The sequence below is a fragment of the Stenella coeruleoalba genome, assembly GCF_951394435.1.
Source record: "Stenella coeruleoalba genome assembly, chromosome: 10".
NCBI lineage: Eukaryota > Metazoa > Chordata > Mammalia > Artiodactyla > Delphinidae > Stenella > Stenella coeruleoalba.
Window position 1 is genome coordinate 45,855,116 of NC_137156.1, and position 19,090 is coordinate 45,874,205.

The 19,090-nt window shown below is 40.4% G+C and overlaps 1 protein-coding gene across 8 annotated transcripts in view; it reads left to right on the forward strand.

The window, feature by feature from the left end:
- The window catches only part of PRIM2 (DNA primase subunit 2), a 278,733-nt gene extending 266,254 nt beyond the window's left edge, over positions 1-12,479 (forward strand). For 4 of the 8 annotated variants that reach the window (XM_079934631.1, XM_079934630.1, XM_079934634.1 and 1 more), the window contains 2 exons: positions 5,055-5,123; positions 11,804-12,479. In XM_079934631.1, the coding sequence (XP_079790757.1) occupies positions 5,055-5,123; positions 11,804-12,025 (291 nt within the window). In that variant the 3' untranslated portion in view covers positions 12,026-12,479. The remainder of the gene's footprint in view (positions 1-5,054; positions 5,124-11,803) is intronic. The other 4 variants (XM_079934632.1, XM_079934633.1, XM_079934635.1 and 1 more) reach the window with 1 other exon arrangement.
- The last annotated feature ends 6,611 nt before the right edge of the window (positions 12,480-19,090 follow it).

Sequence of the window (19,090 nt, forward strand, 5' to 3'; positions counted from 1 at the left end):
ATATTCTTAGACCTTCACTGGAATTTTCCTTTAAATAATAATCTTTTGTTTTCATCAAATAAGCCTTTATTTGATAAGATTCTTCAGATTGTCTAATTATATTTTTCTAAAGCCTAATTAGGAAACTTCTAGCTTAGGAATCGGAATTGGCACTTGATTTGCTTTCCTCCTTAAAGAACTGTTAGTTTGGTATTAATGCTGGTTCACGAGGAAACTGTGGTGTGCTGTGGCTCTTCCAGAAGGACCGTGGGGGCTGGAGGGAGTTTGTGTCCTTGCTGGGTGAGCACAGCTGCAGGCTGCGGGCTGCGTGGTGACATCTACGGGCCATGCAGAGTGGCTCTGTCTGACCACATTTCTTGGGCTTTCTACACTTTCCTCCCACCTGCTTCTTTCACCATCCTATTTATCTTCTCTTATCTCCGTATATTCCTTCTTCTTGTAGAGTTTTCCACTCTGTGTATATGTGTTTGTCTCTCCGGTTCTCTTTCGAACCCTCCCTTTGGCCAGTCTTGCCTCTGAGCCCCCAGCCTTGGGGAGCTGGCCCTTCAGGACCTCTGCTGGCAAGACAAACACTGTCCAAAAGCACTACTGCCTATTTCCTCATACTGGGTTTTCTATAAAGTGTTTTTTCTTAAAAAAATTTTAATGTCATATTCAATATATGACTAACACAAAAAATATATGTAAACACGCACATTATGAACTAACTAGCTATGCACCCCTGCCCCCCAAGCAAAGCATATTTTAAAAAACATGGTTAGGTAGGTAAGTTCAACATTGATACATCGTAAAATATTACCACATCCAGTATTTCTTCATTCTTGAGAAAACATAAAAGAAAAATTACAGCTTCAAAGAAAAGCATACCACTTCTGGTTGAACCTAACATCTCTTCAAGCTCACAGTCATCTGGCTATGAGTCCGGCATATCTGTCCACAGCCCAGGGACACGGACTCTTCTGTTAAAACTTAACACTTTAAAAAAAGGTCACTTGAATTACGACTACACAAAAAATTTAAATTCTGAATGAGACCAACTCTTCCTAAGACCCTGAATTTCAGGAAGGAAGGATGGCTTAGTGATCACAGCTGTCATGCGTTTCAGACGTTACTGTAGACCCCTCCCTGGTCAGCCCGGCCAAGTTGGCAGTCAGCCTTCTCAGTGTCTCTGAGTTCTTCCAGGGCTGTTTAGACATATCGCAGAGAATTGAAGCTTTGACTCCAAGTTCCGTTACACAGCCCTCCGGACATCTGTCCTTCTTGGCTTTTGGTGTTTCATTGCCACATTTCGGTTTTTGCTCCTGTTTGACGAACTACATTTTAGTGTCTTGCTCACACCCCACTTCTCCTTTCCCTTCCTGTCGATTGTTAGCTTTGTCTTTCCTGCCCTGGAGTCACCCAACCATCAGCACATGGCACCAGCACCATCCTCAAAATGGACGTACCTGTGGGATATCTTAATACAGTGTTTGCCGGGGTGTTTGTATCAGAAAATTTAAGAAGAGATGGTGCAGGGGTGGTCTGCAGTTGTGCTGTGTGCAGACAGCAGACTCACCAGTGCAAAGGCTGAAGTCAGCAGGGGGTGGGTGCTGACTCCAGGGGGCTTGAGGCCTCACACTCTTACTCATCACGTTGCCTAGCGACTAGTAAGCGGTATTTGTGGTGTTTTACATTTATTTTACATGTTAGTTCCTACTGATATGTGGGCATCTTACTGCATTTTATTTAGGAAGTCAGCTGGGGTAGGGAGAGGGTTCTTTACTCCAGAACATGGGGGGACAGGCCCTTGTGGAGTGTTATCACATAGAACAGCTGTTTTTCAAAAACAGCCCATGGCCACAAAGTGGGAAATGCTTCTATCTCTAATTGCACCCCTTCTCCCCACAACGACTGTCAGCACCTGGTGCAGGCCCCCCTCGTCTGTCCCCTAGACTCTTGCAATGAGCTCACTCTCCACCCCGCCCCCAGCACAGCAGGCAGAACATCCTGTGAAAATGTGAGTCGTCCGCTTCACTCCAGTGCTTAGAGCACTGCAGCAGCTCCCTGTTCCACTCAGGAAAACCAAACCTCATTCAGTGTCCAAGACCCTTCCTTGTCTTTTCCTGTATCTCTTTAATGTAGATCATAATGGGAAACTAAAGTATGTATTTTTATTTGTTGGATTTCTTTTTAGTAATATTTCTCATTTTCTATCTGTGTTTTATTTATTTATTTTTAAAATTTTATTTATTTTATTTATTTTTGGCTGCATTGGGTCTTCATTGCTGCATGCCGGCTTTCTCTAGTTGTGGTGAGCGGGAGCTACTCTTCGTTGCGGTGCGTGGGCTTCTCATTGCGGTGGCTTCTCTTGTTGCGGAGCATGGGCTATAGGCGCGTGGGCTTCAGTAGTTGTGGCATGTGGGCTCAGTAGTTGTGGCTCGCGGCCTCTAGAGTGCAGGCTCAGTATTTGTGGCACACAGGGTTAGTTGCTCCGCAGCATGTGGGATCTTCCCGGAACAGGGCTCAAACCCATGTCCCCTGCATTGGCAGGTGGATTCTTAACCACTGCGCCACCAGGGAAGTTCTATCTTAATTTAAAACATGTAAGTTTTTTAAGGAAAAACTCTCTTAAGGAAAACAAGATCATTTAGTTGCATATGATTTTTCAATTTTTTAATTCTTTCTGCAGTTAAATGGCCCACACTAGACAGACACACTCCCCTATTTTAAGAGGGTATATTTTTTCATCTGAGAAATGAAGACAGTCCCTACTAGTAATACCCAGTCACCTCAGAGCAGTCTTTCTCTCATGTTTCTCCTATTGGCTCACTTACTGTCTCCCTGACCTGTTAGTTGCTATCTTTCTTCTTCCCTCTCTCTTCTCCTTGGGACTCAATTTATCTTCCTCTGAACAGCTTTCCTAGCCAGTGAAAAACACCCTATTGCCTCTTTTCCCCATTACACCTCTACATCTGTGCAGAAACTTTCATCCACTCAAATGTGCTGCAACATGATAGGTGAAGTTATTTAAGGATAGATAGGCAAATGATTTATTTATGAATTTACAAGACAACTTCAAATAAAAAGTCTTCCTAGAAAGATGAAGAAAAATGTCAGAGGAAAAGTGAATGATTTTCCTTAAGGAAGAGCCTAGTCTCTGGAGTGGAGTAGGGGATGGGGTGGAGAGGGGATTGTTGTGTGATTAATCTAAATTTACATTTTTGATGGAACCTAAAATTTCAAGGTACATCAGCTTTTCTCACATTCTGTGGCTTCTCTGTCAATTTCCCATAATAACTTTTGTATATGTGTATGTCACCCAACTAGGTATTTTTATTAGTATGGTTCTTATAAGTATTTCTTTATAGCATGTTTCCCAAACATATATATTAGATTATTATATATAATGTTACATATTTATTTTGCAAGGAAGATATCTAAATATACCATATATGTGTATATATATAAACAAGAAATGTATATACACAGAATAAGATGTTAGATTCATTGTTTTGTTTTTAAATAAAGGGAGTTTATTACATACCATACAGTTGGGATTTTTGTCTATTTCTGTGAATTCATTTTCTCTTCAGGTAATTTATGGCATCATTTAAACTTAAGTTTATGTTTGAAGACCTTGCTTCTCCAAAATTGTAATTCATAGATATTCATACCTTGGTATCACTGATGTTTGCCAGTACTCAACTGCAAGTTTATCTCAGCACAGTTTGAATTATCTATGTTTAAAAACATAGGCGAATATGAGCTCAGAATGTTAGAATTACTTTAAAAACTTTGTGACTTTCTTCATTTTAAAAGTTTATAGTCATTCATTTAAAACTGATTTATTTTTCACTTTTGCTGTAATAATTCAAGAAAAGTAGACAGTTCAAATAGGCAGACAGGCAGAATCCTGGGTGCTGTGATTGGTTGGCATTTACACAGGTCTTTCACGTAGGATTTAATAAAATGTAACCTGAAATTTAGAAATGTAATCTATAAGACAGTCAGAGAAAAACAGTTCTTTTAAGCATACTCTTGTCAGTATAATGTGATGCCCATTCTGCACTGTAATTTTTTGTGTGTATCTGTTAAAAGATGTAAGCTATATTCAATAATGAGGATAGCAAGAATTTGAGACTTCATGAACATTTCTTTTTGTCATAGGAAGGTCAGCCTTTTGAAAAGGGATAAAAATTAACATTTCTCCAGAATTATTTTTTCCTTCATTTGAGGCTGTCTGTTAATTTCAGCATTTTACTGTGTTTTATGAACAGGCCAAATATATATTCTATTTATTTGTCAGGGGAGGTGATAAAGGTGATAAAACTTTACGAATTTCAACTGTTATTGCAGTCTACTGAGAAGGATGGGAGTTTGTGCTGTTCTGAAGAGATTACATGAAGTAGAATTGGAAAGCAAATTGTATTTACAAAAGATAGGATGATGTTCCTAATAGGTGGTCAGAATAGACTATTTACTCTCACATTCTGCTGAGCTTTACTAGAAATAACTTCATTTCAGAAAAGGGCAAATCTGATTGAAGGCAAAAGCATTCCCTCTCCACAGATACTCATCCAACGGGTTTACATTAAATTTTTCTGATGGACACACAGCTGTATTTTATGCTGTATCTGTATAAACTGGTAATGTGGAAAGTAAAAATCTAAATAGTATACTTATTGCTTCATGCAGCAACCATTTAGATTACTAGATTTATATCTACAGTTTTGGAAGAGATGTTGCAATATGATATTCTGACAATAACTGTCGAAGTCATAATACTAGGATCTGTTTTCATCTTGTTGTCAAGGTAAAGTTACTGAAATTCACATTTGGTAGGTCAGCAAGATCACTTACTATCTCTTGTCATCAGTGGTTTAATGCCAACCTAAACAGCTACTGTATGATGTCAACATTATCACAGTGTCCAGGCTGCAGGGGTACAGCATGCTACATGATTTAATGCATTTCCTATCTGGAATGAAGATTATGAAAAGGCTGGCAACCAGGAGCTACAGTGGTTTAGAAATTTAATTTCTAATTTTTCTTTCACTTTTTTCCCTTCATTTTAGATTTTGGATTTAGTAAAAGGGACACATTACCATCTAGCCTGTCAGAAGTTCTTTGAGATGACACATAATGTAAGTAAATTTTTAAACTTTATAACCTGATCCTTTGTCTTTTGTTACTCTGTGTTTCATTTAGGATTTTTTGCTGTAGCAGTAGAAACCACTCTAGCTGTTTTCAGTGGAAAGGGAATTATTACACAGTATGAGGTTGCTTATAGAAGGGCCAGGGAATTAAGCTTGGATGCTACAGAACCAGGAATATTGTAACTAAGAGAAGCTACATCCTGAGAAAATCTTACTATGGCTGCCACCCATCACTCCACTGCTAGGGATAAGACCAAGGGTTGGCAAACTTTCTGTGAAGGGCCAGGTCGTGAAAGTTTGAAGCTTTGTGGTCCACGTGTTCCCTGTCACAGCTGCTTCCATCTGCTGCTCTCATGCAAAAGCAGCCTAGACGGTGTGTGAAGGTGCGGGCATGCTTCTGTCCCAGTAGAACTTTATTTACAAGAGCAAATTCTGGGCCGGACTGGACCCACAGGCCTTAGGTAACCACTTCTCAGAGTAGGTCTGGAACACTGGCTTCAGCTGTCCAGAAGAACCAAAGGCTTTTGCCATCTTTCTTGTAGAAAACTGGATGCTTTTACTTGTGGTTGCCAACTCACGTTACCCTAATCTAGTTCTCAAGTCTTGTGTTTATCTGCATGGCGACCTAGGTTATACAGTGGACCCCTAGCTGCAAGAGAGTCAGGGAAATGTGTTTGGTTGTTTTCTTGCCAGCCTCCTATACAAAAGGCCTGCTAGTAGGTCCTGAGAGGTGTAAAGTGTAGGTCACAAACTCAGAGGCCTGCAGGGGTCAGGAAGATAACCCAAAAAAGTGAAACTACCTGAGATGAACACCACTGAAGAAGTCATGCTGTTAGAGATGTTCACATTGACAAGTTTTAAGGCCGTGTGCAGGCCAACAGCACATCTGCAGGTCGACTTAGCTCACAGACCCCCAGTTTGCAAGTACTGGTCCTGTTCATGGCTTCCTAACCCAGGAAAGACAGCCAAGAATGCACCAGAGGTCCATGCACCTCTTGAAACATTTTTTTCTCTAAGTACATATGTGCGTTTTTGGAGTCGAGCATTTATCAGGTTTCAAAGGGATTCGTGACCTTCCCAAAAAAGATGCTGCATGTATTGAATTCATCATCAGCTACCACGACGTGCTGAGTTTTTTTTTTTTTTTTTTTTTTTTTGGCCTCGCCGCACAGCACGTGGGGTCTTAGTTCCCTGACCAGGGATTGAAGCCGTGCCCCCTGCATTGGAAGCACGGAGTCTTAACCACTGGACTGCCAGGGAAGTCCGCATAGTATGCTAAGTTTTATAATCACTTTTACGTTTTCTAGTTTTCATGAAATAACTTTTCTTTCGTGGTTATATAATTGCAGAATTTCTTACATATTTCATAGCAAAAATATAACATCACTGATAATAATGAAAATAATAATGGTAATATCAGCCAACACCTACAGAACCCTTCACATGTGCCAGGCCTAGCAGTTAGTGCTCTGGACACACTGGCTCCTTTGGTCCACACTGCAGACCACAGCTGGGCACGATTTGCATCCCCATCATGACAAAGCTTAGAGATGCTGAGAGCCTAAGGTCCTAAGGAGTGGAGCTTAAATTTGAACCAGGCTGTCGAGGACCTCATCTAGAGCTCATGATCTAACCCTGACTGCTGTTCTGTAAAACCTGGGACTGTATTTGTAATAACAGCTGTGGAGGCCATTAGTATTTTCCTGTCTAGATTCATGATGCAGCCTTCATAGTTTATGGTGGAAAACAAACAGGCCTAGTGACTCTGCATGATGCCCTAGGGACCACAGCTAGTTAGTGGGAGGTCTGGAGCCAGAACCCTGGTCTGGTCTGGCCCCTGGGTCCAGTCCTCTTATTATTACACCTAACTGTTGAAAATAGTGTTTTTATTTAAAAACATAAAAATTTTATTTTCACACAGTTGAAAGGACTAAACATCAATATAGTAGTAAACAACAAATTCTCATCAGTTTTGTCAGAATAGGAATCTCAACAGATAAGCCACATCTCTTTGGTATTTTCAGCATCATCTTTGCAAACTCTTTCCCTTGTAGACTGTATTCTTTAATTTGCTTGCTCAGCTTGAGAGTTTTAATTTAATATGTGTTCTTAATTATTTGTGGACCCTTTTAATTAAGAAGCCTCAGAACTTTAACAAATTGAGGTCTCTTATTCAACCTCTTACCTTTTTTTTAGAGAAGATATGAAAATTAGATTTAAACACTGAGTTTGTGACATCACTAAAAAGTAAGAAGTGCTTTTTTATTTCTCAAATCTGCTTTTGTAGCATCTCTCCTATTGATTATTCCTGCAAGAGTATTACTACTATAGGCAATTTTTAAAACTTGCCTTAGATTAATGAAGATATTAAAAAGACATATGTCTAAATCCTCCCACATATAGAAGTAGTCTACTTTAAGCCACATATAAATCAAGGGAATAAAAAGGCTGTTTGCATCCACTAGATGTCTCACTATAGATTTTTTGTTGTGAATATGTCTCTTTGCTTATTATTTTTTCTAATTTAATTTAAAAATAGAATCTATTTTTATTTCATGTTGCTGCCATTCTCCTCCCCCCCCCCCCAAAAAAAACCTCCTATGTTTATTTTCTTGAGGCCTCTGTGATTAAACTCACTTTAATGAAAGTTTTGAAAATGAACCAGTTAACTGATAACATTTACAGCAGTGCTGCAGTGGTTCTATATGGCTTTTTTGGTAAGACCAGCTGCTTCATTATAAGGTGTCATTGCAAAACCTCTTGATTAAAACCCAAACATCCCATAGGTAAAACAGTATTGCTTCCAGTCCTTCAAAATCCACATTTTCTGTGGCAGAAATATGAGACCTATGTTTGTGTGAAGGTCATTGTGTGCAGAACATGCTCATTCCAAGCTCATGTTTGAGAGAGATTCACTTGGTAGATATCAAAAGTTGGCCTGCTTGAAATCTGTTTTCCTCAGTATTTTTAGGGAACAATGTTTTATATTGAAGTGAATTTTTTTTTCTTTTGGCATACTCCATTTGTAAATGAAAACACTAGGCCTTGTGTAGATTAAACTCTGGATTTTAATTGAAAATAGTTTCTTTAGAAATAGATCTCTTTAAGTGCTGAGTCATTCTGAATACTTATTTTGCAAATAGCTGAGCATAATTCTCTTTTCACCATAGAAATCTCTACAAAAATCTTGTTAAAATCTATCACACATTTTCCTGCAATCTTAAACGGTATATACCAAGTACATTTAAGCTTTGTAATCATCACTCAGGATCATTGTGGAGATCAGTTAAAACCCTGAGCCGGGAGCCCCACCGTCTCTCATGCGGGTCACTCACTGCAGTGCCTTCCTGACTCCTTTCCCAGCAGCTGCACACATGCACCGGCCCAGTTCTTTCCCCTCCACACAGCTGCTAGGGTGATCTTTAAAACAGAAAAACTTGATCATTTCAGTAACCTGCTTTTAAAAAAAACTTTAAAAGCCTTCCCCATCGCTCTTCAGGTGAAATCCAAAATTTATAATGTAGCCTATAAAGGGCTCCATCCTACTTCTTTCTTCTACCAGTCTTGTTTTAGCTCTTTATGGTACTGTGGGTCTTCCAAGATAACAGGACAGAATGAAGATGCATCACAGAATTTCCCTCTCCCATTATTTAACAAAATGTACAAAACATAATTAAAAAATCATCAACCACAAAGAAAAAACATCACCATAGCAACCAAACAAGAAAAAAGGCAAGGAAAGAAACAAGATTCATATCAGACAAAATTGTGAAAATTCTCACTTAGTATTTCCATATCTAGAATGAAGCAAACTGAATATTCCTTTTTTTTTTTTTTTTTAATGAGGAGTAAAGGAAAGAGCTGCTGACTTTGAAGCAATAATAAATGTGGCATTTAGATGTGGGTAAATCTCTTTCTCTATTCTTTTTACTAAATAATTTTAAAGTAAAATCTATTTTCATTCTATTTGGTTTATGCTTCTCCCCTTCCTCCCTAAAAATCCCTAATTTTATTTTCCTGAGCAAAATGAAAGATACCTTCCTTCAGGCAAAAATAAAAGTGAAAGAAGGAAAACACTCAAAAGAAAGAACCCATCCTAGAAGAAACACAATCCAGTAAACAGAAGGAAACTCTTCATAGGTTCATCATGCTACCAGACATCTTAATAGATGTTTGGTAAAATGAGCTTACTTAACAAAATGAGTTAAGAAATGGTGATTGCAGACCTAAGAGAGAAATTGAAAAACATGACATCATACAGAACCATGGTTATAGGCCCTCATTTCAAGACCCCTGGCATTGTTTTAGTTGGTTATTAAAAGTATTAATTAAAATGGACAGTCATAAAAAAATGTATTTTTTAAACATTACATTTTAAAGGTAAAACATTTGAATGCCATTTGTTTACTAATCTTTTGATATTAAGGGCAGGGTCTTTTGTTTGAATGTAGGTTTGGGATTGGAATTTGATTTCATTTTTTTTCAAAAACCATATGCATACTACACCATCACCAATTTCCAGTTTTGGTTTCTTTAAAGTGGAAAAGGAACTTAATTATAATACAAAGCAATCTGATCTTTCTCCCTATCTTTTGGGAAGTTCGGTTTTGTTTTCTTTTGTTTTAAGTAACTTGCCTTTCCTGAATCTTTCCAAGCATTTAATTTAGATTTCATAGAACCAACAACTCTTTCTTTTTACACTCCTATTTCTTTGGTTTTCCTCATAGCAACCCTATGGCATAGCTGCTATTATTACCTCCATTTCATGGGGGAGGAAACTGAGGCTTAGTATAAAGATTACCATATTTCATTTTGTCCACACTGAAATCTAATCATTCACTTTAATCCACAGAGTCATCTTCTGTGATAGATATATTGACACTTTTAACAACTTGAAGCAAGGTGTAGAAAATACCCGATATGTAATTAAGTATCACAAAAGGTGCTAGCTTCTTTTTGCATGAAATGACACCACTGTGTTTTTTATAATCTTTATAGACAAGTTTATCTCTAGAAATAATATTTATAATGATATAATTGTAAGTTTGTTTGACTTTCCATAAAACCTCTTAAAACAGATTTCAGAGGAACTAAGTGAGCTAAAGGCCTGAATTCTAATTCAGACAGATCCAGTTTCTAGTGCTCTATGACTTTGCCTAAACCATGTAAAAAAATCTCTTTGGGTCTCAGTTTCCTAGTCTGTACATGGAGAAGATCCAGTTTAAAGTATTCCCTACATCTTTCCAATCTCTAATATTCTCTATTTATAAAAACCATAAAGTCTTCTGATTGAAACGTGCTAGGCAATAAACTTACTTTTCATGGAACACTTTGTAAAATGCAAACTTTATATTGAATCTCCCAGTTTTTTAATGAATTGGGTGAAAAACAATATAATGAAGAAGTTCACAAATGACTCCGTTGTTAATAAAAAATCCTAGATAAAACATTCAGGAAACATTTTGAAATTAAGCAGCATAGTAGCAGATAAAAAATTGTTCTTAGTGATCTGAGTAGTAACTCTTAAATCAGTGCGTACACTATCAATCTGCTATACACTGAATTATTATAAAAGTATTGGTCTGGGGCTTCCCTGGTGGCGCAGTGGTTGAGAGTCCGCCTGCCGATGCAGGGGACACAGGTTCATGCCCCGGTCCGGGAAGATCCCACATGCCACGGAGCGGCTGGGCCCGTGAGCCATGGCCACTGATCCTGCATCTCCAGAGCCTGTGCTCTGCAACGGGAGAGGCCACAACAGGGAGAGGCCACAACAGTGAGAGGCCTGCGTACCGCAAAAAGAAAAAAAAAAAAAAAGTATTGATCCAACATGTATCAACAAGTGACTAAAGAGAATCAAGAGAATCCTGAGGTTCTGAAGTAAGTTTTAGAAAAAACCTTGTTTCTGTTTATGGGTCTACCTGTTAAGAAGGTTCATCCTGAACTGTGACGGTAACTTTTAACTCCCTGCTAATCCATTTTAATCTACCATAAGATTACACATATCTTTAATCGCATCACTTCCCTTCTTAAGGAATTTTAGTGACTCTGTGATGCCTACAAAATTAGGTCTAGGCTACTTACCCTGGTTGTCAAGGCTCTCCATGGTCTGGCCCCAGCCTGTCTTTGCAGCCTTATTTCCTGTTACCCTCTTTCTGTGCCTTTCACAGCAGCCCACCTGCACTACCTGCTTCCCTAGACATTCCTCTTCACCCTGCCCCTGGGATCCTGCTGCTTGATTCACCCTGGACCTCATTATCCCAGCTTTTCACTCTCTCATCTTTCCAAACCCAACTCATCTGGAAAGATCCTCCCTCCTTTTTTCGTGTTTTTCTTTTTTTAAAAAAAAATATTTATTGGCCAACAAGATGCCAGGCATTGCTTGGATGTGCCTTTGAGCCGTCTGAGGTGGCAGGTAGCAGTTGGGTGGGGAAGCAGAGCCAAGTGCAAGGGGTCTGGGCTGGACGTAGAGCGCAAGATTCGTAACTGTCAGGCGGTGGCTGAAACTCCCTGTGAGTGAAATCATGTAAGCAGTGGTTTGAGTGTTTTGAACGAGAATCTGTGTTTCGTGTATTGAGTAGGTTTTGAATGAGGTCTGGGCGGTTCTTGACGTCCCTTTATTTGTACTTTTGTTACGTATTAATGTTATACACATTTGCTTGCCTGTACAGGTAGATGATTGTGGCTTTTCTTTGAGTCATCCAAACCAGTTCTTTTTTGAGAGCCAGCGGATCCTCAGTGGAGGTAAAGACTTCAAGAAGGAATCCGTCCAACCAGAAACGCCCCAATCCAAACTGAGTGTCCAGAGAAGCAAGGATGCGTCATCTGCTCTGGCCTCGCTCAACTCCTCTCTGGAAATGGATCTGGAGGGACTGGAGGAGTTGCTTCAGTGAACGATTCTTGGGCAGTTGGTAGCCTGTCTTCCTCACTAGTTTTTATTTCCTACTTTACGATTTTATCTTTTTCTTTTTTGTCTGCCTTCTCCCTCCACCCGACCCCCTTTCATCCATCCACACGTTTACGCACTTCACGGAAGGCCACCTTGCAGGTAAAAACAAAGACCTCGTATATTTTGCTGTGACAAAAGAGAAGAGGAAGAATTTCTTTTGAAATCCAACGCTTGAATGGTGTGATTTAAGTCCCGTTTTAAAACAGCTTTCTGGACTGGTTACAGTCCCCTAGAAACAGTACGACTAAGAACAGCTTTTATTTTAACACTTACCACTGTAATGTTGACCCAGGCCTTTTCTAGACCATTTCTGTTAATAAATATCAAAATGTATAATGAGTGTGTCTGCGTGTAATTGTGAGTCATATTATGCCTTAACAGAGGAGATATTACCTCAGCTTTTAAAGTGGTATTTGGGAATATGCAATGTATTGCCAAATCACCAGTGAAGATTTTAAACTGTTCTTCCTTTTTCTCTTGAGTTGGTCATTTGAGGTTATTCCACATCAGCAAGGAGAATTTTTACCCCTTTGAGTGGTAGCAAACTTTACTGAAGTGAGTTGTGACTCAGGAATTAAGAGAAACAGAATGTGTACAGTCATACTGTTAACAAATAGAAGGATTTTATTATATAAAGTGATGGTTCTCCTTATCCACTGTCGTCTCCATTCACTCGGGGAGAACAGCCCATCACTAAGGTGAGGAGGTTCTAAGGAGAGTCTGCAGTGTTTCTTCATTCCACCCCTAGCTTCCATACCTCATTGCTTCTGTGGTTGCTGTGAACTGCCAAGTAGGTTTGGTAAATTCATCAGCTTCAGTGGTGAATATTCCCATATTTGTAATAATGCCTGTTTTGGTGCCAGCAGTGGAGTTGGTGGATGTTGTGGCTGGTCCCAGGGGCACTGGATCAGCACCCTGCTCTCTGTCTGCCCTTGGCGAGTGACTAACGCACCGTGTGCCTGGAGAGGCCCTGATCTGACACATTTCCTCCCTGTGGGCTCTGCTCACTCACCCAGAGGATTTGGACTTGTAGAGGGGAGACCCAGGTTGAAATGTAACCTGTCCTTGCCTACTCCCTTGGGTTATGTAAAAACACCATTCTATGCAGTCCTCTTTTCCTGGGAAAAAGGGCACTTGCCCTTTATCCTCTTTTTTTTTTTTTTTAATCCTTATTGGAGTATAGTTGATTTACAGTGTTGTGTGTGTTAGTTTCAGGTGTACAGCAAAGTGATTCAGTTATACGTATACATATATCCACTCTTTTTGCCCTTTATCCTCTTGAATCACATGAGACACTGTATTGCATTCAGAGAACTGGACTGTTAGAAGAACTACATTGTAAGTCCTGTGGGAAACTGCAGCGATGAGAAAAGGATTTAAACAGGGTCAGAGCATCAGAACCTAAAAATGTCAGCTCATCAGGTTTTTATCTTAGGCTGCTGAGCAAAGATTTCTTGGAATATTTAGTAACATATAATTAAATGAGATACTATCTGAACCTTTGCTTGTCTTTTGTGAATTATTACCTAGTTCAGAAAATAATGTTATTCCACTACAAATTACCTCTATAAATCTCTCCCTTCTGAAACCATCTGCTATTCCTTGTATCATGCATAATTCTCAGCAGGAGTCTAATGACTGCTGACCACTTCATCCATGGACTGCAAAACCACGCCCTTTTTTTTTTTTTTTTAATGTTAAGAACAAGTGCTTCATGTGGCTGTTTTAACCACAGAATTAAGTTAGTGATGGAAAGCCAAGCATAGAAAGGTAGGTCTCTGTTGTATTAGAAGGGAAAAACAAGCAGCAGTCTTACTACTGTAGCTCAGTGAGAAATCTTAGGACAGGGTATTTCATATCTGGCACAATGCAAGGCTTTCTTTTTCTCCTGCCGCACGTTCTCCTTTCTTGAAGCCTGTGTGCCCACCAGCTAACAGCTCAGAGCCCTCGACAGCAAGCAGATGTGTCTGAGTTGACTGTTTTATCCTAGCAGCCTCAAGAACTTGAATGTTTTGTGTCTAGTCAAACTCCAAAATAACACTAGTTTAAATATTAGTTGTATTACCAGTTCCATTTCTTTGTAATAAGGCTTGATCTCCTGTCATATATTATACAGAAGAATATATAAATATTTTGTGAAGTGTGTAAATTAGAGGATAGGGGTTAGAGGTTTATGTAAGAAGATAGACATTAATGCCTTTCTGGTGGCTTGTGGACTTGGAAAAAGCAATTTATTTTTCATGCTTCACAGGTCTAGACAATTTTGATTGTTTTCTTTGAAAGACCTGTTTCAATCAGATGATGTAGGAAGAACTCAAAAGAAAAATCAAAAGCCAGCAGCCTCTTTTCAAAACAGTAGCCAATGAAAAAGAATATGGGCCTTCCGGATCTTTTAACTTCTGGTCTTTTATTACCTCTTCAAGGAGGAGAGGCTGTACGATTGTCAGAGACAAAAGAAGAGACAGTCGAAGCCAGAGACCAGGTTGGAAATTTGCACCTGGTAGAAGCACTGACATTGTTTGTGGAGATTCTATCCCATTTCTTTCATTTTGTTTTTCACTCTGCCAAGACAGTATAAAACTCCTAATTGCAATGTGCATAAAAGAACACTAGGAAGATTTTAAGTAAACTTTTTAGGAATACTTATTATAGTTGTGAAAGTGAATAGTCACAGATTTTGAATGAGGGGGAGCAGAATAAAGCAATGGGAAGGATCTTTAATTCATACGGAATTTTAAGATGAGGGATTTCTCTCTGTAAAAGCATGAGGAGCATTTGCTTCTTACACTTTGCTGCCTTACTGATACTCAGGGTCTTTGCAAGCAAACTTCTGTAATTCTTTGCAAAGAAGAAAAGAAAACTGGGATTTAAGCTTGAAAGGCGAAATGAGACAACTCTCAAATTCTGGTTTGGTTAGTCTACTATTTGCAAATTTAATCAAGGTCTTCCACAGGCATCGGCTTGACATTAAATTTAAGTGCGCATTAAACAGAGTTGACAGCCGTGCTGAACATGAAGCTTGGTCTGAGGACATCTTTACAGCTGGAAGGGAAAGAAAGTCGAGAAGCCTCAAACCACTGTGGTAATTAGATCCATTTGTTAACTTCTTTTCTAATGTTGGCAAAGGGAGGAGAGAGAAGGCTGGCAGGGAGCCAGAGGGACCGGAGCCAGGAAGGCAGGGCGCTGCTCCCAGAGGAAACTGAACAGTCAGGGAGGGCCCTGCTGCAGAGGAAGGGGCAGCCCTTTCAACGCACAGACAGGAGCACTGTGTGCGAAAGGTGCGTTTTGAACAGGTGTGCGGGTTTGGTTGTCAGGTGCCCTGGAAGGTGCACAGCATTACCTGGGAATGGGCTTCCCAAAGACACTGTCTGCCCAGAGGTAGTGTTTCTCACAAGGATATCTAACTTATATGCAGGTAATCACTTATTTACCCAGAACGTCTGGCCTCCTTTTCAGTATGGAGCTTCTTTTTGACAGATAGCCATTGTCCTGGTCTAAGGCTTTTCACTCTAATTGGCATTGTAGGCAATTAGCTCTGTGATGCTATGGAAATCTTGTCACCTGTAGGAAATTATCTTCCCACTTATCTCACCTTCCTGACAAAAGTGATACAATTTCCTGTTATTGGGTTTGCTTTCTGTCCCATAAGCTTTCTTTGTCCATTCTTCATGACATTTTATTTTCTCCAAGAATTATCACTGTAGAACCTTATCAAAAGCTAAAGAATATGTCTGTACATAGAGCTTCTGTATTTTCCCTGAGCCTTTAGGTGCAAGACTGTTTTTGAACGTTGATGACAAGGTAGTGAAACAGCACTGCTAATAAATGCATGATGGATTTTTCAATTCAGCCCTGTGTTTCTAGGTATTCATTCACCATAATGGAACTATGAGGCTCTTTGAGGGGTTTTGGTTTTTTGAATTTTTTAATTGAAGTATAGTTAATTTACAGTGTTGGGTTAGTTTCAAGTGTACAGCGCAGTGATTCAGTTATACATATATTCTTTTTCAGATTCTTTTCCATTATAAGTTATTACAAGATGTTGAGTACAGTAGTAGGTTCCTGTTGTTTACCTATTTTATGTATAGTAGTGTGTTTGAATTTTTACACTGAAAGCATGGAGAGAAAGTAAATTCAGCAAATAATGCATTTAATTTAGAATCTGTGGGGGCTCCAATCAAGATGGCAGGGTAGAAGGACGTGGAACTCACCTCCTCCCACAAATACATCAAAAATACGTCTACAAATGAACAGTTCTCACAGAACACCTACTGAACACCAGCAGAAGACCTCAAACACCTGAAAGGACAAGGAAGATCTCCACGTAACCAGGTAGGGTGAAAGTGGGGGTGGGGGAGAGGAAGCAGGATGGGACCTACGTCCCTGAGAGGGAGCTGAAAAAAAGGAAAGGTTCTCGCATCTGGGAAAACCCTGTCGCTGGCAGGGAGATCAGCCAGGACAGAAAGGGAGCTTCAGGGGCTTAGAGGAAAGTGCAACAATTGGTTTGTTGGGCAGGCAGAACAGAGAGAGACCTGCACAGACAGTGCAGGGCACCTCCCTGTGTGCCCCAGCCTGAGATGCGCATCCACTGGTATGGGTAGGGGCTGGGTGCTGGAGTCGGGGTTAAGAGGAAAATCCCAGGGAGAGGACTGGGGTAGACTGTGCAGAGACAGCCTGAAGGAGCTGAGTGTGGTATGACTGTAACCGACGGTGTATGTGGAAGAAGCCTGGGCCCTCTATAGAAGCAAAGTGCCACGTGAAGGGAGGGGCAGGACGTGCCATAACAGCCTCTTTCTCCACATGCTGGCCCCTACCTCCATGGGCTCTGGGAGTGCACAACCCAGCCACCACCTTGGCAGGTGCCCACACCCCAGCTGCTGCCTGGCCAGGCATCCACGCCCTAGCTGCTGCCTCGGTGGGCTCCCGTGCCAGCCACCACCTCAGCAGGCTCTGGGAGCAGGTGCCAGCAGGTTCCCTGCACACAGGCGGGGCTGAAATCATAGTGAAGCCCTAGGGGCTGCACAACTTAAGAAATCAGGGTGGAAATCTTCCCATGGCTGCACAAGCTGCAGATTTACACCTCTACCACTGGCTTTGTAAATTCAGCACCTGCGGGACATCCAAGCAGACAATGGGTGCCCCCGCAGCTGGAACGCGTCTGGCCTTAACAGCTGTGGGCTTTGGGGTGTGTGCACGCAGGGACTGGGCCACGGCTGGGCTGCTTCCACAGATCCCATGGCGAGTCAGGTGCACGACTACTACAGGCCTGGGACCTGACTTCGGCGGATCTGTGTTGGTGGCCTTCTGAAAACAATGCCTGAGGGACATCAGGTCCAATTGCCGACATTCCCATGGTTGAGGTGAGGGCGAGAGCAGAGCCGACAACAGTGTACTTTGTGAGCCCGCACAACAGGTGACAGGTGGCACCACAGAGCACACTCCCCAGTAGACAACTCCGGGGAAGGAATTGTCAGTGGATCCTCTCCCAGCAGGAGCGCTCCAGTCCTGCCTACCTCATGCCTCAGCTCAGAAACAGATTTGGAGCTTCTACTCCAACAACGAGGGAGCAGACCCTGCCCCCTGACAGAGCTGTGACAACCACAGAGCAAAGAAGAGGCCCTGCTCAATATCCAGTGCAGACTCTGGTCACTACAACACCACTCACAACCTCTATCAAGGGGATAACGGCCAGCACATGCTGAGGAAGGAGGTGGCAGGCATCCATACTAAAAACAGCCCTCGCACCAAAAATATTAAACTCACACAAGCTACACAGGGAGGCTCCTACATAAAAATAGCCCTCCGAGACCACAGTAGATAATTGTTTCTCCTAAACTCATAGAGTAAGAGAAATATAAGTAAATTGAAGAAGCAGAGGAACCACTCCTAATTAAAAAAAATATATCAAGAGAGTTCCTCTGAAAGAACAAAAAGTGAAACAGACCTCTTCAGTCTGACACCAAGTTTAAGGGAGATAATGAAAATACTGAAGGAATTAAGAAAGGCTATTGATAGAAAGGCAGATTATTGTAAAAAGGAACTAGAAACTATAAAAAGGAACCAAAAAAATAAGAAAACTTATTTGCTGAGACAAAAGCTGAACTAAAGGCAATGAATAGCAGAATGATATAGTTCAGGAGAATGAGTAAGTGATTCAGAAGATAGAATAATGGAAATCACCCATTCAGGACAGCAGACAAAAAGCCAAATTGCAAAGGAAGAAAGAAAGCAATATAAGAGACCTATGGGATAATATATATAAAGTGTGCCAATCTATGCATAATAAGTATCCCAGAAGAAGAAGGAGAAAAGGGGATTGAAAATGTATTTGAAGAAATTATGACTAAAAGCTTCCCAAACCAAAAGAAGGAAACAGATATCCAGATACAGGAAGCACAGAACATCCCAAACAAGATGAACCCAAACAGACCTACACCAAGATATTATAATTAAAATGACCAAAGTTAAAGATAAAGAGAGGATTTTCAAGGCGGCAAGAGAAATAGTTAATTATAAGGGAACCCCCATAAGGCTATGAGCTGATTTCTCTACAGAAATATTGCAGGCCGGAAGGGAGTGGCAAAATATACTCAAAGTCCTGAAAGGGAAAAATCTGCAACCTAGGATACTCTACCCAGCAAGATCATCATTTAGAATAGGAGAGAGAAAGAATTTCTCAGACAAGCAAAAACTAAAATACAGCAATACTAAACCTATCCTAAAGGAAATATTGAAAGGTCTTCTCTAAATAGAAAAGTACGAAGCTATAGGAAGGAGAACATCACAATTGGAAAGTAAATCATTTAAATAAGACAGTACACAGATTTAAAAAAAAAACATTTCTGTAAAAGCAATGAACATCAAAAGGATGCACATAAAGTTGTAAAAGAGGACAACAAAATCATAAAATGTGGGGGAAGAGTGTAAGAGAATGTAGAATTTTTTTTTCTACAATGTGTTTGAGCCTATGTGACTACCAGTCTAAAGCAATTAGATATAAGACGGGGTT